This window comes from Lycium ferocissimum, chromosome 6 (genome assembly GCF_029784015.1).
Source record: "Lycium ferocissimum isolate CSIRO_LF1 chromosome 6, AGI_CSIRO_Lferr_CH_V1, whole genome shotgun sequence".
NCBI lineage: Eukaryota > Viridiplantae > Streptophyta > Magnoliopsida > Solanales > Solanaceae > Lycium > Lycium ferocissimum.
The window spans coordinates 66085354-66103752 of NC_081347.1; the positions used below are offsets into that span (position 1 = coordinate 66085354).

General features: G+C 28.7%; 1 protein-coding gene across 1 annotated transcript; it reads right to left on the reverse strand.

Moving 5' to 3' along the window:
• Positions 1–1149, reverse strand: LOC132060106 (protein EARLY RESPONSIVE TO DEHYDRATION 15-like). The gene is made up of 2 exons (XM_059453004.1): positions 576–1149; positions 1–462 (listed from the first exon to the last, which is right to left on the reverse strand). Exons 1-2 carry the CDS (start codon positions 913–915, stop codon positions 317–319), a joined length of 486 nt encoding a protein of 161 aa, XP_059308987.1. The 5' UTR covers positions 916–1149; the 3' UTR covers positions 1–316.
• Between the last annotated feature and the right edge of the window lie 17250 nt (positions 1150–18399).

Sequence of the window (18399 nt, forward strand, 5' to 3'; positions counted from 1 at the left end):
CTTAAGTGAAACCGAAAGACACGCTTTTTTCAACTTTTTGTAAACTGATTTTTACATTTTTTTTTCTTTTCAATTTAAACAAGTTTTGCTGTTTACAAGTCAAAGAAACTGATGTAAGGATACACTAAAACTATGAACAAGGCTAGATACAAAAGTGCCACCTACCTTGCTCTATACAAAAGATAGCAAGAACTAAAGACTCTTGGAGACTCTCTCTCAACTGCTCTGCTTTTGTGAAGATCAAAAGCTGCAAACTAAGAACTGACATATCCAAACTACAAACCAAGAGTTTTTTTTGCTTAAGCTAGACTAGAATTCAACGAGGCTGCTGGATGCGACGAAGGCTGTTCTTTGGGCTAACAATCTTTGCTGGCTTCTCGAAGTACTTTGGAGGCTCGATGGGAGATTTTGGCTTTGGCATGTTCAGCGTCCTTATGAGTGCCTCAGAACCCTTAGGACAGCCTGTTGTCAAGAGGGAAAGTACGATTTAAGGTGCCATCATTACAAGAACACTAGTAAGAACCGACGATACAATTATCATTGATTACGAAATTATACACCAAATTGAAGCGTACCGTTGATACCAGAGAGCGATGACTTGATTCCTTGTTGCCCACTTTCGGATGACTGAAGAAATTCTTCAAACTGAGCTTCCATGTTCAAAATATCCTCGTCAACGTCAAGATCAATGTTTTCGGGAAGCAAGTCAGCAACATCATTTCCTGCGAACCAAAGATCATCATCGCCAAATTCCTCTCCCTCATGCTGGCTCGTCCAATAGTCACGGAACCATGTTGCAGTTGTTACCAAATTCCACCATTCGGGTGAAAAGTCCTCCACTTGACGCACATAAGATGGGATGAAGAGAGGCGCATTCGGATTCAGTGTCGACCTTCCACCAGAAACTAACGCCATTCTCCTTCCTTACTCTAAATTTATACCTGAAGATGTCTGAACAAAGAATAAACCCAAAATATTAGTGCTTATTGCACCAACTACGGGCACATGATCTAGCAAGTTACAACTCAAAACATTCAAATTGAGTCAGGACTTCAACAATACGTTTCTTCTTTACCCATTTTTACCAATAACTAGAACATTGAAGACTAAGAATTTCAGCAAACTAATTAAAGAAGCTGTGAAGTTGAGAAAATATTCAAGCCAATTCCTACTCAAAAGCGGAAAGAAATAAAAAAAACCTTTTTCATTGTTGGTTTTCGAGTGTTATTGGGATTTAGCTAGAAAAGGATTAGACCTAGTAATATAAATACATACTAGCTAGAATTTATAAAATAGGACAGAGCATAGAACCTAATAGTATTCAATCTTGTAACTTACTTTCTGCCTTGATATTAATAAAAGTGTAGGCCATTCTTCGGGGACTAGGATCACATCAATCCGAACCACATTAATTACTATGTTTTTATCGTTTCCGCATTAACAGAAACATTTCCCAAAACTAGATAAATAACACTCTATATTCTTAAATGTCATTCATAACTAAGTTTCAGATTCGGTATCAACTGAAAACATTTTAGCCTAATCACAATATCAGCTACTATCTAAAGCATTCAACCTTATATACTCTTCACATCCCAAAATGTACTACCTTCACTTCCACTGCAATTTCAACTTTCAGATCTGACTACCAAAATAATTGAACTCACTTTAATCACTAAAACTTTTCAAATCCTTAACAGATCTATTCAAACAAATTCACAACTACTCATTGCAACAAACTAATTTTAAGCAAAAAAAAAATTAAAAAAATTAAATTTCAAAATTATTCAACAGATCGGAAAATTAAAAGACGAAATTTTTGATTAACTATTTAATACTAAAATTTCAAATTATCAAATACAGTATAGCTAAAAGATGTTCACCTATCAATATAAATAACAAAAAAATAATAGAAAAATAGATCATTTTTCAGTCAAACTTCTGACTTCCAAGTCAACCTTCATATTCATCAAATATACTTCAGGATCACTAGGAAAAAAAAATGTTCATAACCAATCGCAACCAAAAAAATAAAAATAAAATATTTTAATTTCAAAATTATTCCACAGATCGGAAATCAAACGATCAAATACAATATATATAGCTAAAAGATGTTCATCTATCAATAAAAACAACTAAAAAAACAGCAAAAAGAAAAATCAATCATTTTTCAGTCAAACTTCATATTCATCACATACACTTAACGATCGCTACAAAAAATGTTCTCACATAAAAAAAATCACTCATTTTAAGCAAACAAATAAAAAAACAAAAAACAAAAAATCAAATTTCAACACAGATCGGAGAACAGAAAGATGAAATTTCATATAAAATAATAGAAATTCAATAGTAAAATTGATCAAATGCTAAAATGGAGATATTTACAGTACCTTTTGAAGAGAAAAATATCTTTTTTCAACTAAAGGACGACTCGTACACGTATGAAATTTTATCTTCAATTGACAAGATTGGCCTACTATTTATAGGCAAGAATCCGAGCCTAGAAGGTTCGGAACCGAAGCTTAGGTTCGGAGAAGACCGAGGCAACTTAATGATTGACCTTGGATAATTATATTATATTCCTTTAATAAACTAATTTAAATTCAAATAAATAAAAATTCTAGATTTTTGTTATCACCAACCGGCCACGCTCCGAGTTGCCAAAGTTACCATTTAAAAAATCACATTTTTATATTGAGCTTTACGTTTATGTTTTTCTGTCTTTCAATTTCTGCTACTATCCGTTATTTCTTGTATTTCAAAATTATCTTATTATTATATGATAGTTATTACTTCTCTATTTTTCAAATAACTTTTTCGTGTTTTTTATAGTATTTTTTTATGTCTTTTATCTTGTTTTTGAGCTAAGCTGTTTGTCTTGGGCCTACGAACAATCTCTCCACCTCACAAGATAGAGGTAAGGTCTACCCTCCCCGAACCCCATTATGTGGGATTTCACTGGATATGTCTTGATAGTGTAAAACTTGCAAAATTTTCTTTATATCATCAGTGTTATAAGTTAATTTTTTTATAAAATAGTCGTAATTATGGTTTTATTTATTCAATTGTTTTTATTGATTATATCTTAACATAGTGGTCCAGGTGAAAATGTTAGAGATTGTGCTCATTAACATACTTTCACCTCATAATGAATAAGTTGTCTTGCTTTATCTGTCGAGAGTTAAATACAATATGATCGAAATGTTATTTTTTTATTATTTATATCTTTTTACTTATACTAAAATAATAATAATTTTAATGTAGTTGCCAACTATATATAAATAAATAATACCTTTGGATAATGACTTTATCCATATTGGCAGTGCATGTAGTGGTCTCCACGTTGTTGAATTTGAAGGCACTAAAATCTTACAATGTACTTTTTTTTTTTCACCATCTTACATTAAATATACAAATTTGGGACTTTATTTTTTGCTATGTAAGAGAATATCCTAATAGGTCAAAAGTTATTTAGATGAGTCAAAATATTTTCGGAATAGGACGGTGTTTGACTACTTAGAACGTGTAAAATATAGGCAATTATTATTTCTTAGAAGACATAAGAGGAGTCATCAAAAAATGTCGGGACAGTGGTAAAGCATCATGTACCAAAAAATTTATCATCTCTAATTAAGGATGAGTCATTTTTGTTGGTGCATTCTTTTATTCAAAGCATCATTGGTGGGGGATGTATCTTAAAATTAAGATATACATTGATTTGATATTAAGAGATGAAGACAAACAAGATAGGTGACAGTTTTGTCTATGAAGAAATAGTAAATCATAAATAAATAGACCAGGTCAGCCTTGTGTGTAATTTTTAAGCCAAATGATACTTTATTTAATAGTTTGTGAAGGATTATTCTTATCAGTGACTAGTGAGACTGCATTACGCAAAGTACAGTGTCTAGATAATGTACTAAAGAAGGAAAAAGGAAACTCCACCATAAAAATCATAACTTAATTCACAATATAATTAAGGGTCGTTTTTTAGTTTTGTTGGAGATATTACATATGAAAAGTTACTTAATTACGATTTTCTTCAATGAAAAATATATTTATAAAAGAAAAAGAACAAATATTTCACTAAAAATTACTTTATTTTATGTTTATATATATTTAAACTTTAGCATTTGAACTTTAATATTTCACTAAACGGTAATCCTTCCGTTTAAATTCATATGAGAGTGTTTGATAAGACCCGAAGTTTAAAAAAAAAAAAAAAAAAATTAAATGTTATGGTCTAAAATAAGCCAAAGAAATTTTTTTAGCTAGAAATCAATTAATCAAGGATAAAATGAAAAATTTAGAGTTAAATTGTTCCAAAATATAAACATGTCTCATTTTTTTTAGAATTGATTAAAAAAGAGTGTCATATAAATTGAGACGGGGTGAATAATATATACTATATAATTTATGAGAAATGTTTAAGAAAAAAAGAGAACTTTTAACTTGTACAGTAAAATAAGACACATATCTTATGTGACTATAAAACATTGCATGATGATAAATTATTTCCAAATATGAAAATAAATTTTTTTTTTTTTTTTATAGACTAAAGAGAAGATAGTTCACTCAAATTAAAACGGAAGATCCCATAAAATTAATCAAAATGCGTGTAAGCTAACCCGAGTATAAAATAAAATCACCAGTTTATAACAGGACCTGATTTTTGAGATATTTGGCGGTGGAGTCACAGAGGAGACAAAGCAGCCGGTAAAGTGATTAAAGTAATGTACACGTGTTAATATCCTAGTCGATATAGAAAAAATCATAGGGCCCACTACGCATGTTCTGTGCTTATAATTGTGGGCCACGTGTAAATGATCGGACGGTTTATATAAAGGGTGGTTTTTCATCTAACGGGTCAGAATGGATTGAGTAGTTATGATGATGTGTTTCAAAAAATAGTGAAATGTGGGGACAGTTTAACAACCGGATCCTTATAAATAGCATTTTACCACGTGGCTTAGTTTGGTAGGTAAACGGCCTAAATCCATTCATTGAATTTACTTTATAGGCATGAATGATTAATTAATTAATTAACTAATTAAGATATATTCTGTGCACCTAACATAAAAGGACACAAATAAGTCTACGCGACTAAATTATTCTAAATTATAAGTAGTACAGACATTTAAAAAATTCTCAAAGGTTAATGAGAAGGATATATTCTGTTCATTTTATATACCTACAAAATTAAATCAAAAAATGAATATCCCACTTATATATAAGACCCCTATTAGTACTACGTTTTGCCACATTGAGTGATTATGCTGTTTTTCATTTCATTTCCTCTCAAGTGTTTTAATTTGATTTTACAAGAATCTTTAGAAAACAATTACTATGATTAATATTATTTTAATTTAAAAAATTACTTTAAAATTAGTGATCTAAAACAAGTCATAGATATTATATGGCTGTGAATCATTTCATTAAGGTTGAAAGGAAAAGTTTTATGTTAAATTATTTCTAAATATAAAAATATCATTTTTTTGGGACAAACTAAAATGAAAGTGTGTCACATAAATTATAATAGAGAAAGTATTTATATAACAGTGATATCTAGACCAATTTAAACACACCTCAACGATATTACAAAAATGCAATACACTAGATAACAAGGAGAAGTCAATGGTTACCTTTTGTAAGTCACAACATTATGGCCCTGAAAATTGCTTGAATCTTCTTATACCCATTAATTGAGTTTATAGCAATCAGAAATTTAATTTGGCTGCAAAATAATTTATATCCCTCCATAAATTGATCTCGTGTCACTTATATATTTTTCTCTAAATTTTTATACATTTATATATACACCTAGTTTAGCTATACGGTCAACCTATTTATACGGTCTACCAATACAAACTACATTGTTAATGTACCCTATAAATATCTTATTTTCATTTCATTTTTTGACGAAATGTCATTTATGTTATAAAAAAAATGAATTTGAATCAAAACTTGATTTTAATGCTATATAATATTAAGAGTTATCTTTAGTTCTTCTTTTTAAAAATTGATTAAATTAAATAAAAACTTGTTAATTATTCCTCAATCATATCTAATACTTATCTAAATTTTTGCTAAATTAAACCTTTCATTCAAAGTCAACTATAGTATTGACTACTTGTTACATCCATTTTTTTATTTTTATTTTTTAAAGAAAATTGATTGAAGTAAATCAAAACTTGCTAATTATTCCTCAATTCTATCTAATACTTAGCAAAATTGAGATACTTCAATGTTTCAATTAAAGTCAACTATAGTGTTGACTAATTGTTACATTCACTGTTTGTTTTTTTAAATTATTATATGGTTATTACAAAATATTTATTCGATCTAATCCTAATCATTTCACCCTTCCTTACTTTATCAATTTTAAAATTAAAAAGCCTCAAAATCATAGATAAATAACTTTATCCGTTAAATTATTTCTAAAATATAAAAATGTCATTTTTTTTGAACAACGCTCACTAAAATGGGGAAAAGTCGACGTGGATCCCGCAATAAATTATATGAAAGTATTAGAGACGTAATTATTATACGAAGAAAGAATCAACAAGTGATATGTAAGCAATCAAGTGCGGTCACTAACCAATTTAAACACACCTCAACTAGGAGAAAGTTCAATCCTCGAGTCCGAGTCCATTTGCTCAATGAATTACCAACAAAGTCACAACATCATGATATAAATGCCCTGAAAATTGCTTGAAGCTTCTTAAACCCATTAATTGAGTGTATAGCAATCAAAATTTTAATTTGGCTGCAAAATAATTTATATCCCTCCACAAATTGATCTTGTGTCACTTTAATATTTTTCTTTAAATTTTTATACATTTATATATACACTTAATTTAGCTATACGGTCAATCATGTCAACCTATTAATACGGTCTACCAATACAAACTACATGTTACCGTACCCTATAAATATCTTATAAACAATAGAAAGAAAGAAAAAATTACATGTAAAAGTTGCCTAAAATTTTTTGTCTTATCATGAGTAGACATCACAATTCCAACCTAAATGCCATTTATGTTATTAAAAAAATGAATGAATTGAATCAAAACTTAGAAAAATATTTACAACTAAAATATCACTAATCGGTGCCAAAACGCAAAATATTCCTATGTAATATTAAGCTAAATTGAAGTAATTAAATAGTTCGAATGGAAAATCAAACTTTAAAGGAGGAAATCGGACCCATAATAGAAATATGGTGTTCACTCCCCAATTGTTTCATCCATTGTTTGTCATTCTTTTTAAAAAATTGTTCCTCAATCATATCTAATACTTATCTAAATTTTTACTAAATTAAACCTTTCATTCAAAGTCAACCATAGTGTTGACTACTTGTTATCCAAAGATTTTTTTGAAGAAAATTGGTTGAAGTAAATCAAAACTCGCTAATTGTTCCTCAATTCCATCTAATACTTAGTAACATTGAGACAATTCAATGTTTCAATTAAAGTCAACTATAGTGTTGACTAATTGTTACATTCACTATTTTTTATTTTTTTAAATTGATTGAATTAAATCAGTTATTACAAAATATTTATTCGATTTAATCCTATCTAATGCTTAACTAAATTGAGATAATTCAATGTTTCAATTAAAGTTAATCACAATCTCGACTACTTGTTACATTTATTATTTTTTTAAAACAAGTTGATTGAATTAAATTAAAACTTGCTAATTGTTACTCGATCATATTTAATACTTAGCTAGTTTGAGATAATTTAATATTTCAATTACCTAGAGTCATCATAGTGTTGATTACTTGTTACATTCATTTTTCAAAAAAAAAAAAATGATGAAATTGAATCAAACTTGCTAATTGTTACTCAATTTTGTCTAATACTTAGCTAAATTGAAACAATTCAATGTTTCAATCAAAGTCAATCGTAGTATTGACTACTTGTTATATACACTTTTTTTTTTTGGAAAAAAAATAGATTGAATTGAATCAACACTTAGCAAAACTTCGATTTAATCATGTCTAATGCTTAGCTAAATTGAGATAATTCAATGTTTAAATCATAATGTTGATTACTTGTTATATCTCTTTGTATTATTTCAATTTATCCAATATCCCCGAAGGGACACTACTTGTTACATGGACTATTTAAAAAAAAAATGATTGAATTAAATCAAAACTTGCTAATTGTTACTCAATCCTATCTAATACTTAACTAAATTGAGATAATTCAATGTTATAATTAAAGTCAATCATAGTGATGACTACTTGTTACATCAATTATTTTAAAAAAATTAATTGAATTAAATCAAAACTTGTTAATTGTTACTTAATCATATCTAATATTTACCTAAATTGAGATAATTAAATATTTCAATCAAGGTCAATCATTACCATAGTGTTAACTACTTGTTACATTCACATATTTATTAAAAAAATGATGAAATTGAATGAACACTTAGCAAAATGTTTTACTAAATCTTATCTAATATTTAGCTAATTTGAGGTAATTCAATATTTCGATTAAAGTCAATCATAGTGTTGACTACTTATTACATCCAATAATTTTGTTTAGATTGATTGAATTAGATCTAAACTTACTAATTGTTACTCAATTATATTTAATACTTAACCAATTGAGAAAATTCAGTGTTTCAATTAAAGTCAACGAGAGTATTGATTACTTGTTACATCTACTGTTTTTTTATATAAAAAATTGATTGAATTAAATGAAAGTTGTTAATTATTACTCAATCCCATACTTAGCTAAATTGAAGCAATTCAATCTTTTAATTAAAGTCAACCATAGTGTTGACAACTTGTTACATCTACTATTTATTGATTGAATTAGATCTAAATTTACTAATTGCTACTATATTCTATCTAATACTTAGCTAAATTGAGATAATTTTTAAGTTTTAATTAAAGTCAATCATAGTGTTGACCACTTGTTACATTCATGATTTTTGTTTAATGTGATTGAATTAGGTCTAAACCTGCTAATTATTACTCAATTCTATTTAATACTTAACTTGAATAATTGAGATAATTTTAATGTTCAATTAAAGTCAACCATAATATTGACTACTTGTTACATCTAATTTTCTTTTTTTAAATGATTGAATTAAATCAAAAGTTGGTAATTGTTACTCAATCATATATAATACTTAGGTAAATTGAACCAATTCCTTGTTTCAATTAAAGTCAACCATAGTGTTGACTACTTATTACATCCACTATTTTTGTTTAAATTGATTCAATTAGATCTAAACTTGCTTATTATTTCTCAATTATATTTAATACTTATCTAATTGAGATAATTGAATGTTTCAATTAAAGTCAACAATAGTATTGACTACTTGTTACATCTACTTTATTTTTTAAATTTATTGAATTAAATCAAAAGTTACTAATTCTACTCAATCTTATATAATGCTTAGCTAAATTGAAGGAATTCAATGTTTCAATTAAAGTCAACAACAGTGTTGCCTACTTGTTACATCTAGTGTTTTCAAAGGCGTTTTCGGGGTGATTCCCGAGGTGAGCCTCGGGGCAGGCCGTATTAAAAATGCTCCAGGGCGCAAATGAAATGAAATCCATAGGCGTACACCTCGCCCGTGCTACTAAAACGTCTCGCCTCGCACCGTAAGTCCGGCGAAAAATGTAATTCCCTTATTTTTTTGTTTAAATTGATTAATTTAATTTTTATTAATTTTAAATGTATTTTTTTAACAAATTATGATTGTTATTATTGGTGTAGTGATATTTATACTTCATGTTTTCATGTTGTGGTGATTTTTCCTAAAATATATAAATAAATAAAAAAATCTCATAGAAAATAACACTTTCATAAATAGTTTTGTTGTAATAAAATTATAAAATCGAGATGATTTAATGTTTCAATTAAAGTTAATCATAGTATTGACTACTTGTTACATCTAGTGTTTTGTTTTTTGGGTGATTCGGCAAAACTTACGTATCGGGGCTTATCCACTTCATCCGTGCTACGTAAAACATCTCGCCTCGCGCCCCCGCCTCTGAAAACACTGGTTATATCCCCTATTTTTGTTTAAATTGATTGAATTAGATCTAAACTTGCTAATTCCTACTCAATTCTATTTAATATTTAACTAATTGAGATGATTTAATGTTTCAATTAAAGTTAATCATAGTATTGACTACTTGTTACATCTATTTTAAAAAAAAAAAATTGATTGAATTAAATTAAAAGTTGCTAATTGTTATTCAATCTTATATAATATTTAGCTAAATTGAAGCAATTCAATATTTTAATTAAAATCAATCATAGTGTTGACTACCTGTTACATCCACTGTTTTATTAATTGAATTAGATCTAAACTTACTAATTGCTACTCAATTCTATCTAATACTTATCTAAATTGAGATAAATTAATGTTTCAATTAAAGTCAACCATTTTTTTGAATGAAAATTTTATTATCTAGTTTTATTATTTAGCTTTTTATTTAAATTGATTGAATTTAGATATAAAATTGCTAATTTAAGCTAGCTAACAGTGGACTCCATTCTATTTAATATTTAAAATAATCTGATGAGACACTTGGTCTATTCAATGTTTCAGATATGATATATAGTAAGTCAATCTTAGTATTGATCTCTATCTTGGTGTAGCCAAGTCATAGAGTCGACCTACTTGCAGCCAAAAAAATGTTCCATCGTTTCGAATTAAATCAACAAAATTACTAATTGTATACCCCATTCTATATAATACTTAGCTAAATTGAAGAAATTCAGAGTTTCAATTAATAGCTCTTGATACTGAAGCTCCTCCTATTGTGTTAGATGTCTCATAGGATTTGTATCAGGGAACCAATTTCTAGCATCAAAGATCTTCCTCACAAGTCAGCATGCTTGTTTAGGAGTTTCAATAGACTAGCTACCATCCAACAATGTATGCCTCTAGTTGAAAAAATTATCTAATACTTACTTAAATTGAGATTACTCAATGTTTCATTAAAAAGTCAATCATAGTGATTGCAATGGTGACATGTTACAGTAATCTCAAAAAAAGCTCTTGTTTTTGTTTTTTAAATCATAATCTTGAATCAATAGTTATCAACTTATTTTACTTAATCTGTTATATAATATTTAAAAAAGCTAAATTGAACCAATCCATATTTCAATCAATTGAAATCAACCATTTATTAAAAAATTTGAGTGAATTAAATCAAAAGTTAGCAATTGTTACTCAATTCTATATAATATTTGTTACATCCACTACTTTTTAAAATTTATTGAATTAAATCAAAACTTGCTAATTATTATTCAATTATATCTAATGTCTAGCTAAATTGAGATAATTCAATGTTCAGTTAAAGTCAACTAGCCGTGACAGCCATGATTGCGCCCTCAAGCCTCCATGTAGAGAGAGAAGAGAGCGTTGGGGTTTTAGATTAGATTATGTTCTAGTTGATTCATTTTTTTGTCCCCACCATAATGTTGACTACTTGTTACATACATTTTTTTAAATTAACGGAATTAAATCAACACTTAGCAATTTTTTTTAATTCAATCCTAATCTAATACTAAGTTAAATTGAACTAATTCAATTTTAAACTGACCCACAAAACAAAACAGGCAAAAAAACATCAATTTTTCAAGGATCATAAACTAACAATTTTTTTAATCAAAATTAAAAAAAAAAAATTGAAATCTATACCCTTATGTTATTTTGGAAACCATCAGTCTTGTTTGTCGATACAAAGTTAGTGAGAAGCATCAAATCACGACCACGATATTATAAGAAGAAGGAATAACTTCCTTAGCCATCGGATTGAGCTTGAGTTTCTTCAATATGTGAATAATATGTTGCATATGATAATTATTTGATTTATCCAATGAAGACATTTTTGGAGTAGTATTTAAAAAATAAAAATAAAATAGGCATGCAAAAATTTATCTAATCTATGTATTGAAAAGAAAAACAATAATTATATTAAGGAGAGAGAGAGTGTGAAATTCAATGCATTGGGAAGAAAAATAATAATTACCTTGAGGAGAGAGAGGGAAAATTTGAATTTTCATATCCTTTGGAAAATTTGAATTTTCATATCCTTTTTTTTTTTTTTTCACAGAAGCGTATTTTTGACATAGAAAACATAGTAAGTGACTTTATATCCTCAAAAGTCATGTGAAGTTACTTTAATGCCTTCAAAAGTCCTGTAAAGTTATTTTAATGCCTCAAACGAGTTGTGCCAAATATAATTTTTCTTACTATAAATATGTATGACTTTATTCGCGATGTTACCTATTTATTATAACGGCGATATCTAGACCATTTAAACACACCTCAGCTATACTACGGTTAGAAAGAATCCATAATGTCTTGTAGCCTGTTTGGTCAAGTTTTTGGGAGACCAAAAGTGCTTATTTTAAAAAAGTGAGTTGTTTGGCCAAACTTTTGGGAGAAAATAAGTTAAAAGAACCGTTTTTTTTTGGGAATAGCGAATTTTTTTTTTTTTATTTTTGTCAAAGCTAAAAAAAAAATTTTTTCAAAAGCACTTTTAAAAAAATAAAAAAATAAGCTAATTTTTGGAAGTTTACCAAACAGCTTATCGTCCAAGGAAAGTATCAAATCTAGGTAAGCCGCTTAAAAGTATTTTTTTAAATTAATGGAAGAGAACACAAAGTGCTTGATCACCAAATGTACTTTTAAAAAAAAAGCACTTTTAAATTCGATAAAATATAAGCTTAAAATATATTTTTAGAAGTTTGGTAAGGCGGAAACGTAGACATATAGAAAATATCGCTTTTGGACAAGTATCAAATCTAGATCTTGGTGCTCGATTAAAAGGTTGTCAGAGACTTTAGGTTAAGCCATGGAGTGCATCTAATTGAATTGATTCATGGGATCTTCCATCAATACTTGATTCTACCTTGTTCATTCATTTCTATTGCTTGTTGGAGGTGGAAGAAGATAAAAGTCTAACTCATAGTACTAGAATAAACATTTTGTGGTTCAAGAACCTCAGGAATCTATGACTAACTTTGTGGTAAAGTTGCAGGTATCTATTGAAGCCACCCTAAGAAATTGAACCAGAGCCTGGAGCAGGAGTACAGAGAGTTAGTAGAGTAGTTGCGGATTCGGGATTTTGAGGTTTCGGGATGAGGATGGGGGCACATTGGTGGTAGGGTTTGAGTGGTTGACTTTGAATTGATATATTTTGAGTTTCGCGTTATTCGTTTTTCCTGTTCTGGTTATTTAGTTTTTTGGTATATATATAGACAAACCAATTACTACACGTCTACACTATTTTGCGCTTTATCTTGATTTTTTTTAAGCTTCGGTTCGGGTTGTTCATATTTTTCGATTTATATAGACAAGTCGACTAAACAAAATAATTTAATAGTTATGACAATATTTTAAACAAAGCAAAAACTTCGATAGTATTACTATATCAACGAAAGTATATTATTCATTTATAATTCTTCTTGACGAATTTTGATATTCTAAAACTATCGCCTACTCGATTAAGAATAGATAATGAAGGCAATTAGAAATCTGAACAGTAAAATTGGTTAAACGATGCTCAATGTTTAGATACTTGTTCAAAACAAAAATTGCTTGTGAGATATAAAAACAAAAGCAAGAATTAATTAAATTTAAAATGTCAATAGTTGACTTTCAAACAAAAAAAGAGCATCATATAGCCAAAAGCAAAGCAAAGAAGAGAAAGAAACATGAAAAAAACAAGGAAAAAGAAGCAAAAATAAAACAACTTTACTAAAAAGAACTCTTGGTTTTAAAAAAGGTCTGTGGAGAGCAAGTAGAAAATAGAGTAGTTTTAAAAAAATACGTAGCACGCCGGTATCCCACGTGATGTGAGCTGAAAGTTCTCTACTTTGCCAATGGCACCAAACTCTTTCATATGTGAATCTCAGATGCCAATTTATGTATTTAGCCATTTCCTATATATACACTCAGAAAACACAACGAAAATGTTATTTTTGATGAGTGCGATATGTGACACTCCATACCAAACTAGATCCGCCCCTTCATAGGAGCCAAAAGCAAATGCAGATGGAGACCATCAAAGAAAATTGCACAGCGAAAATAGTTATTCTTGGAAGATTTGAGATAGTTTGGAGTATTTGTAATAGTTTAGATGCCATATAGCAATTACATCACTACAATTGATTTTCAGCATGACTAATTAGACCAGCTGGCAATTAGTCATTAAGACCAATAGAAGCCACTTTTAAGCCTGTGATTAAAAATTTGGAAGTTCAGATTTCAGTTCTGGTGCCGCTTGATTTGGTGTGTTGTTCCTCAAGTTTGTATTTCTTATTTCAAGAGTTGCATGTCTTAGTTAAGAGGAGTGTAGTATTTCTGCTAACAAAGCTAGAGTACTTGATCAAGTCTATTAACCTGTTTGACCAGGAAGCTGAAAATGCTTCTTTTTTTTTTTTTTTTTTGCTTTTCAAAAGGTGCTTATTTTTGAAAGTTAAAGTGTTTGTTCAAGCTTTTAGGGAAAAAAAAAATTACTTCATCTCAATTTATGCAATACACTTTCCTTTTTAGTCTGTCAAAAAAAAAAATGATACATTTTCTCATTTGGCAACAATTTAACTTTAAACTTTATCTTTTACGCTTAAAGAGATGATTTATAACCACACAAATATCTTTGACTTGTTTTAGACCACAAGAGTCAAAAGTCTTTCTTTATTTGTTAAACTTCGTATCTATATCACAAAAATTGGGACGGAGAGAGTCAGTGTTTTTAAGTAAGTGACAAGGTTTTCAGGAAAATTTAAAAAAAAGTGTTTTCCCAATAAGCTCTTATAGATTATTGATCAAGCACAAAATACTGCTCTAGTATTATAAAAGTGTTTTTCAAATGGATTACCCAAACACAAATTGCTACTCTTCAAAAGTACCTTTCTAAAATCACTTTTTAGTAAAAACATTTTCCAGAAGCAGATTTTAAAAGTTTGACTAATAGGCTATACATCACTTCCTATAGCAGCATCTCTGTGTAACTAAGAGGAAGGTGGTTTTCGTTTTGGCTAACGAAGTTAAATAACAAGAGCAGGGAAACTTAATTGATATTTTGGCTCATCTGTCTAAGATTAAGCCAATTTTAGATGGATTCCTACGGGTATTGTTTGATTTCACATTGTACACCTAAGAACTTGGAAGTGGTCCCAAGGACATCAGGCTTGTCAAGTGGCATTTGATGGACTATTTCGAGTAAAGTCCATTTGTCATTTTCCCAACAAAAATGGTCTCATCAAATCTTAAATGGCAACATATGAAAAGAATCACCAAAGGAGTTCAATTTTAAAAAAGATATTTTGAGATTATAAAATCAAAAGTGTCTATTAGTCGAAAAACAATAAGTTAGAAATGACCCACTTATAATTTTTAATTAATTTCCATTTTTTTTTTATATTTACCATAAAGTATTTATAAGCTTATTTATCAATTTACAAGCTTAATCAAAACACTTTCTAAGTTTCAAATTGATGGCATGATGGATTGGAGTTTTTCTTCTTCTTTTATGAACTATATAATATAAAAAATTAAAACATAAATATAATAAACTAAAGCAAATCAAATCATAGTGTTATCCACTTGGGACTGAATTGGCTCGACATGTTATTGTTATTAATGAAAATAGAGACAAATGTGGGATCACTTTCATATCTTGCTTTAATTAATAATTAATACAATGAATTCAGACCAAAACCAGAATTTCCCACTTGGCTCAAAAAAGAGACAAAGTGGAGCTTGGACTTTTGCTAGCTAGTTCTCAATGATGATTAAGATCTTTTAGCCTAATGGAGCTTTCCATTAAGCTGATCTTTTTAACTTTTTCAAAGAAACAATCATGTTTATTTTGAAAAGCAATCCACACTACCTAATAATAACAATGATTTTGGAGTTAATTTGCACCTACCTTAATTATTTTTTAGGTATTTGGTATTATTTTTTGGGAAAAATTTAGAAAAGTACACTTCGCTGACTTCCATTGCAAAAATATAATCCAAAAACACTTTTATACAATGTTATACAAAGATTTTAAGTACACTTCGCCTATGATTTTATGATTTTAAGATTTTAAGTACACTTCGCTTAAGATTTTAAGATCTTAAGTACACTTTGCTGACTTACATAACAAAAAATATAGCTCAAAAACACTTTTTTACAATTTTATACACTTATATATAAAGATTTTAAGTACACTTGACTGACTTACACTACAAAAATATAACCTAAAAATACTTTTATACAATGTTATACACTTATAAGATATCATAAATTGAATACAAAATATTATCAAAAGCTAAATAGCGATATTTACAGTACCTTTGAAGAGAAAAATATCTTTTTTCAACTACACAGGAACGACTCGTACACGTATGAAGTCTTATCTCCAATTGAAAAGAGTTGTCTCCCATTTATTTATAGGCAAGAACACGAGCCTAAAAGGTTCGGTAAATACCGAGGCAATTTACTGATTGACTATATTGTTTATTGGTCTAACCTATTTAAATTTAATAATTCTAGATTTTTGTTATCACAAATTCCAAAAGAAAAAAAAAATACTCACGTTACTCTAAACGGACAAGCTATCTTTTTTAGTTCATACATATACAAAATGAAGTTTGAGTTTGATAATTGACTTTTATATTTCTATATTACTTAAGCATTCTCACCTGTAATATTATCATAAAGTGTATTATAAAATGTATGACGATCATAGAATATCTAGTTTTTTCCAATTCTTATTTTCTTCATGCTTGTTAGTTAGTAAAGGTTTGCTACTTCATTAGGATTTGTAAGGTAGTGTTTAGTCTCCCTTGCTTGTACTTTTTCATGTTGCGGTTCTTTATTTTATTATTAATAAAAGGCCGCTAGACACTCTGTCTAGTGGTATATATTAGCCAAAAAAAGATTAAAAAAAATGCAAGAGCTTCACGGGTGCACTGATGGTGTGAAACTTTTTTACACCATTAAGTCAAAGTGATTAATAATAATAAATAGTTATTTGTAATAATCTTAATTTATAATTTAAAAAATAAATTGACTAACATGCATTTGTTTTTGTTTTTTTGTAATGTGAAGCATATAAGTTCATTTTAATAATATTATTATAATTATGATTTACTGTCTAATTATTTTTGTCGATAATATTTTAATAGAGTGGTCGAGATGAAAGTGTTGAGACTATGTTCAACTCACAACTGACATATTATCTTGCTTAATTTGCAGAGTCAAATACACTATGATCAAGATATTTTTCTATGATTTTTACCTAAAATAGTTTTCATGTACATAGTTGATCAAGAATTATTAGCAGACACCTCATATCTTTTTCAACAACAACAACATACCCAGTTGAATCCCACAGTGTGGGGTCTGGGGAGGGTTAAATGTACGCAGACCTTACCCACACCTCATATCTTTTTCAGGTGCCAGCAAATATTACCTTTGGATAATGACTATCCTTAATTTTGCTTTGGAAAAAATAGTTATATTGACTCTATAAAACTATTCATAATCTTACTTGTGCATTACCAATAGTTGAAATTTAATCGGGAGATGTTTCACTTGTGATAGGAAATGAAGGAGAGTTTATTAGTTGAGTAAGAGCCCGTTTGGATTGGCTTATAAGTTCTTTATAAAGCTTGTTTTCGAACTTTTGAGTGTTTTAGTCAGAATTTTTTAAAATTTTTGTGCATAAAATAAGTCAAAAAAAAAAAAATTGGACCGTTTGGCTTAGCTTTATCTATCTAAAAAGCATTCATAAAAAGTGAAAACGACTTATAAGTAAAAAAAATAAGTTAGCACTGCTTAGAAACTTATTTTTTTTATATATATATATATCTAATTCATAAACAAATGCAAATTCGATTAAAGTTTATATATATATATATTTTTTTTTTTTTTGGCAAATCAAGGTATAAAACAAAACCAGTTTTTAGAGGCATATACAAACTTTGCCTCATGCTCTGAATCAAGAAGCTGCTAGGCAATCATCTGCAAGTGAACTAATCATAGAAATGAAAAGGAACTTACCATCACTCCTTCGACTGCATTAACAATCAAAACTGCACCATCATTATAAATAAATGAATAATTTACGGAGGTTGAAAATTACAATTTGTGAAAATTTTAGCCGGAGCGAACTGTAACTTTCAATATCCTCCGTAAATTACCCCTTCTTTTTTGTTGCATCCGCAAGCCTCAAAGCAGCTGTCATCTCACCCGAGAAGTTGACATGACCAGGAGCATCCATAATGTTACAAAGGTACGACTTTTAATTGCTATCTTCCAAGTACTAGAGACATAGGGACAGACTTAATTGATATCCTCCCCTCTTGCTCATCTATCCTTGTGTCTGTATACCTCATATGCTTCTCACTATTCTAATCA

Excerpts from the sequence above, each read along its gene's own strand:
- LOC132060106 (XM_059453004.1), bottom strand. The coding sequence starts at position 915 with ATGGCGTTAGTTTCTGGTGGAAGGTCGACACTGAATCCGAATGCGCCT. Across the intron at positions 463-575 it reads ATCGCTCTCTGGTATCAACG|GCTGTCCTAAGGGTTCTGAG; the intron begins GTACGCTTCAAT and ends TCTTGACAACAG.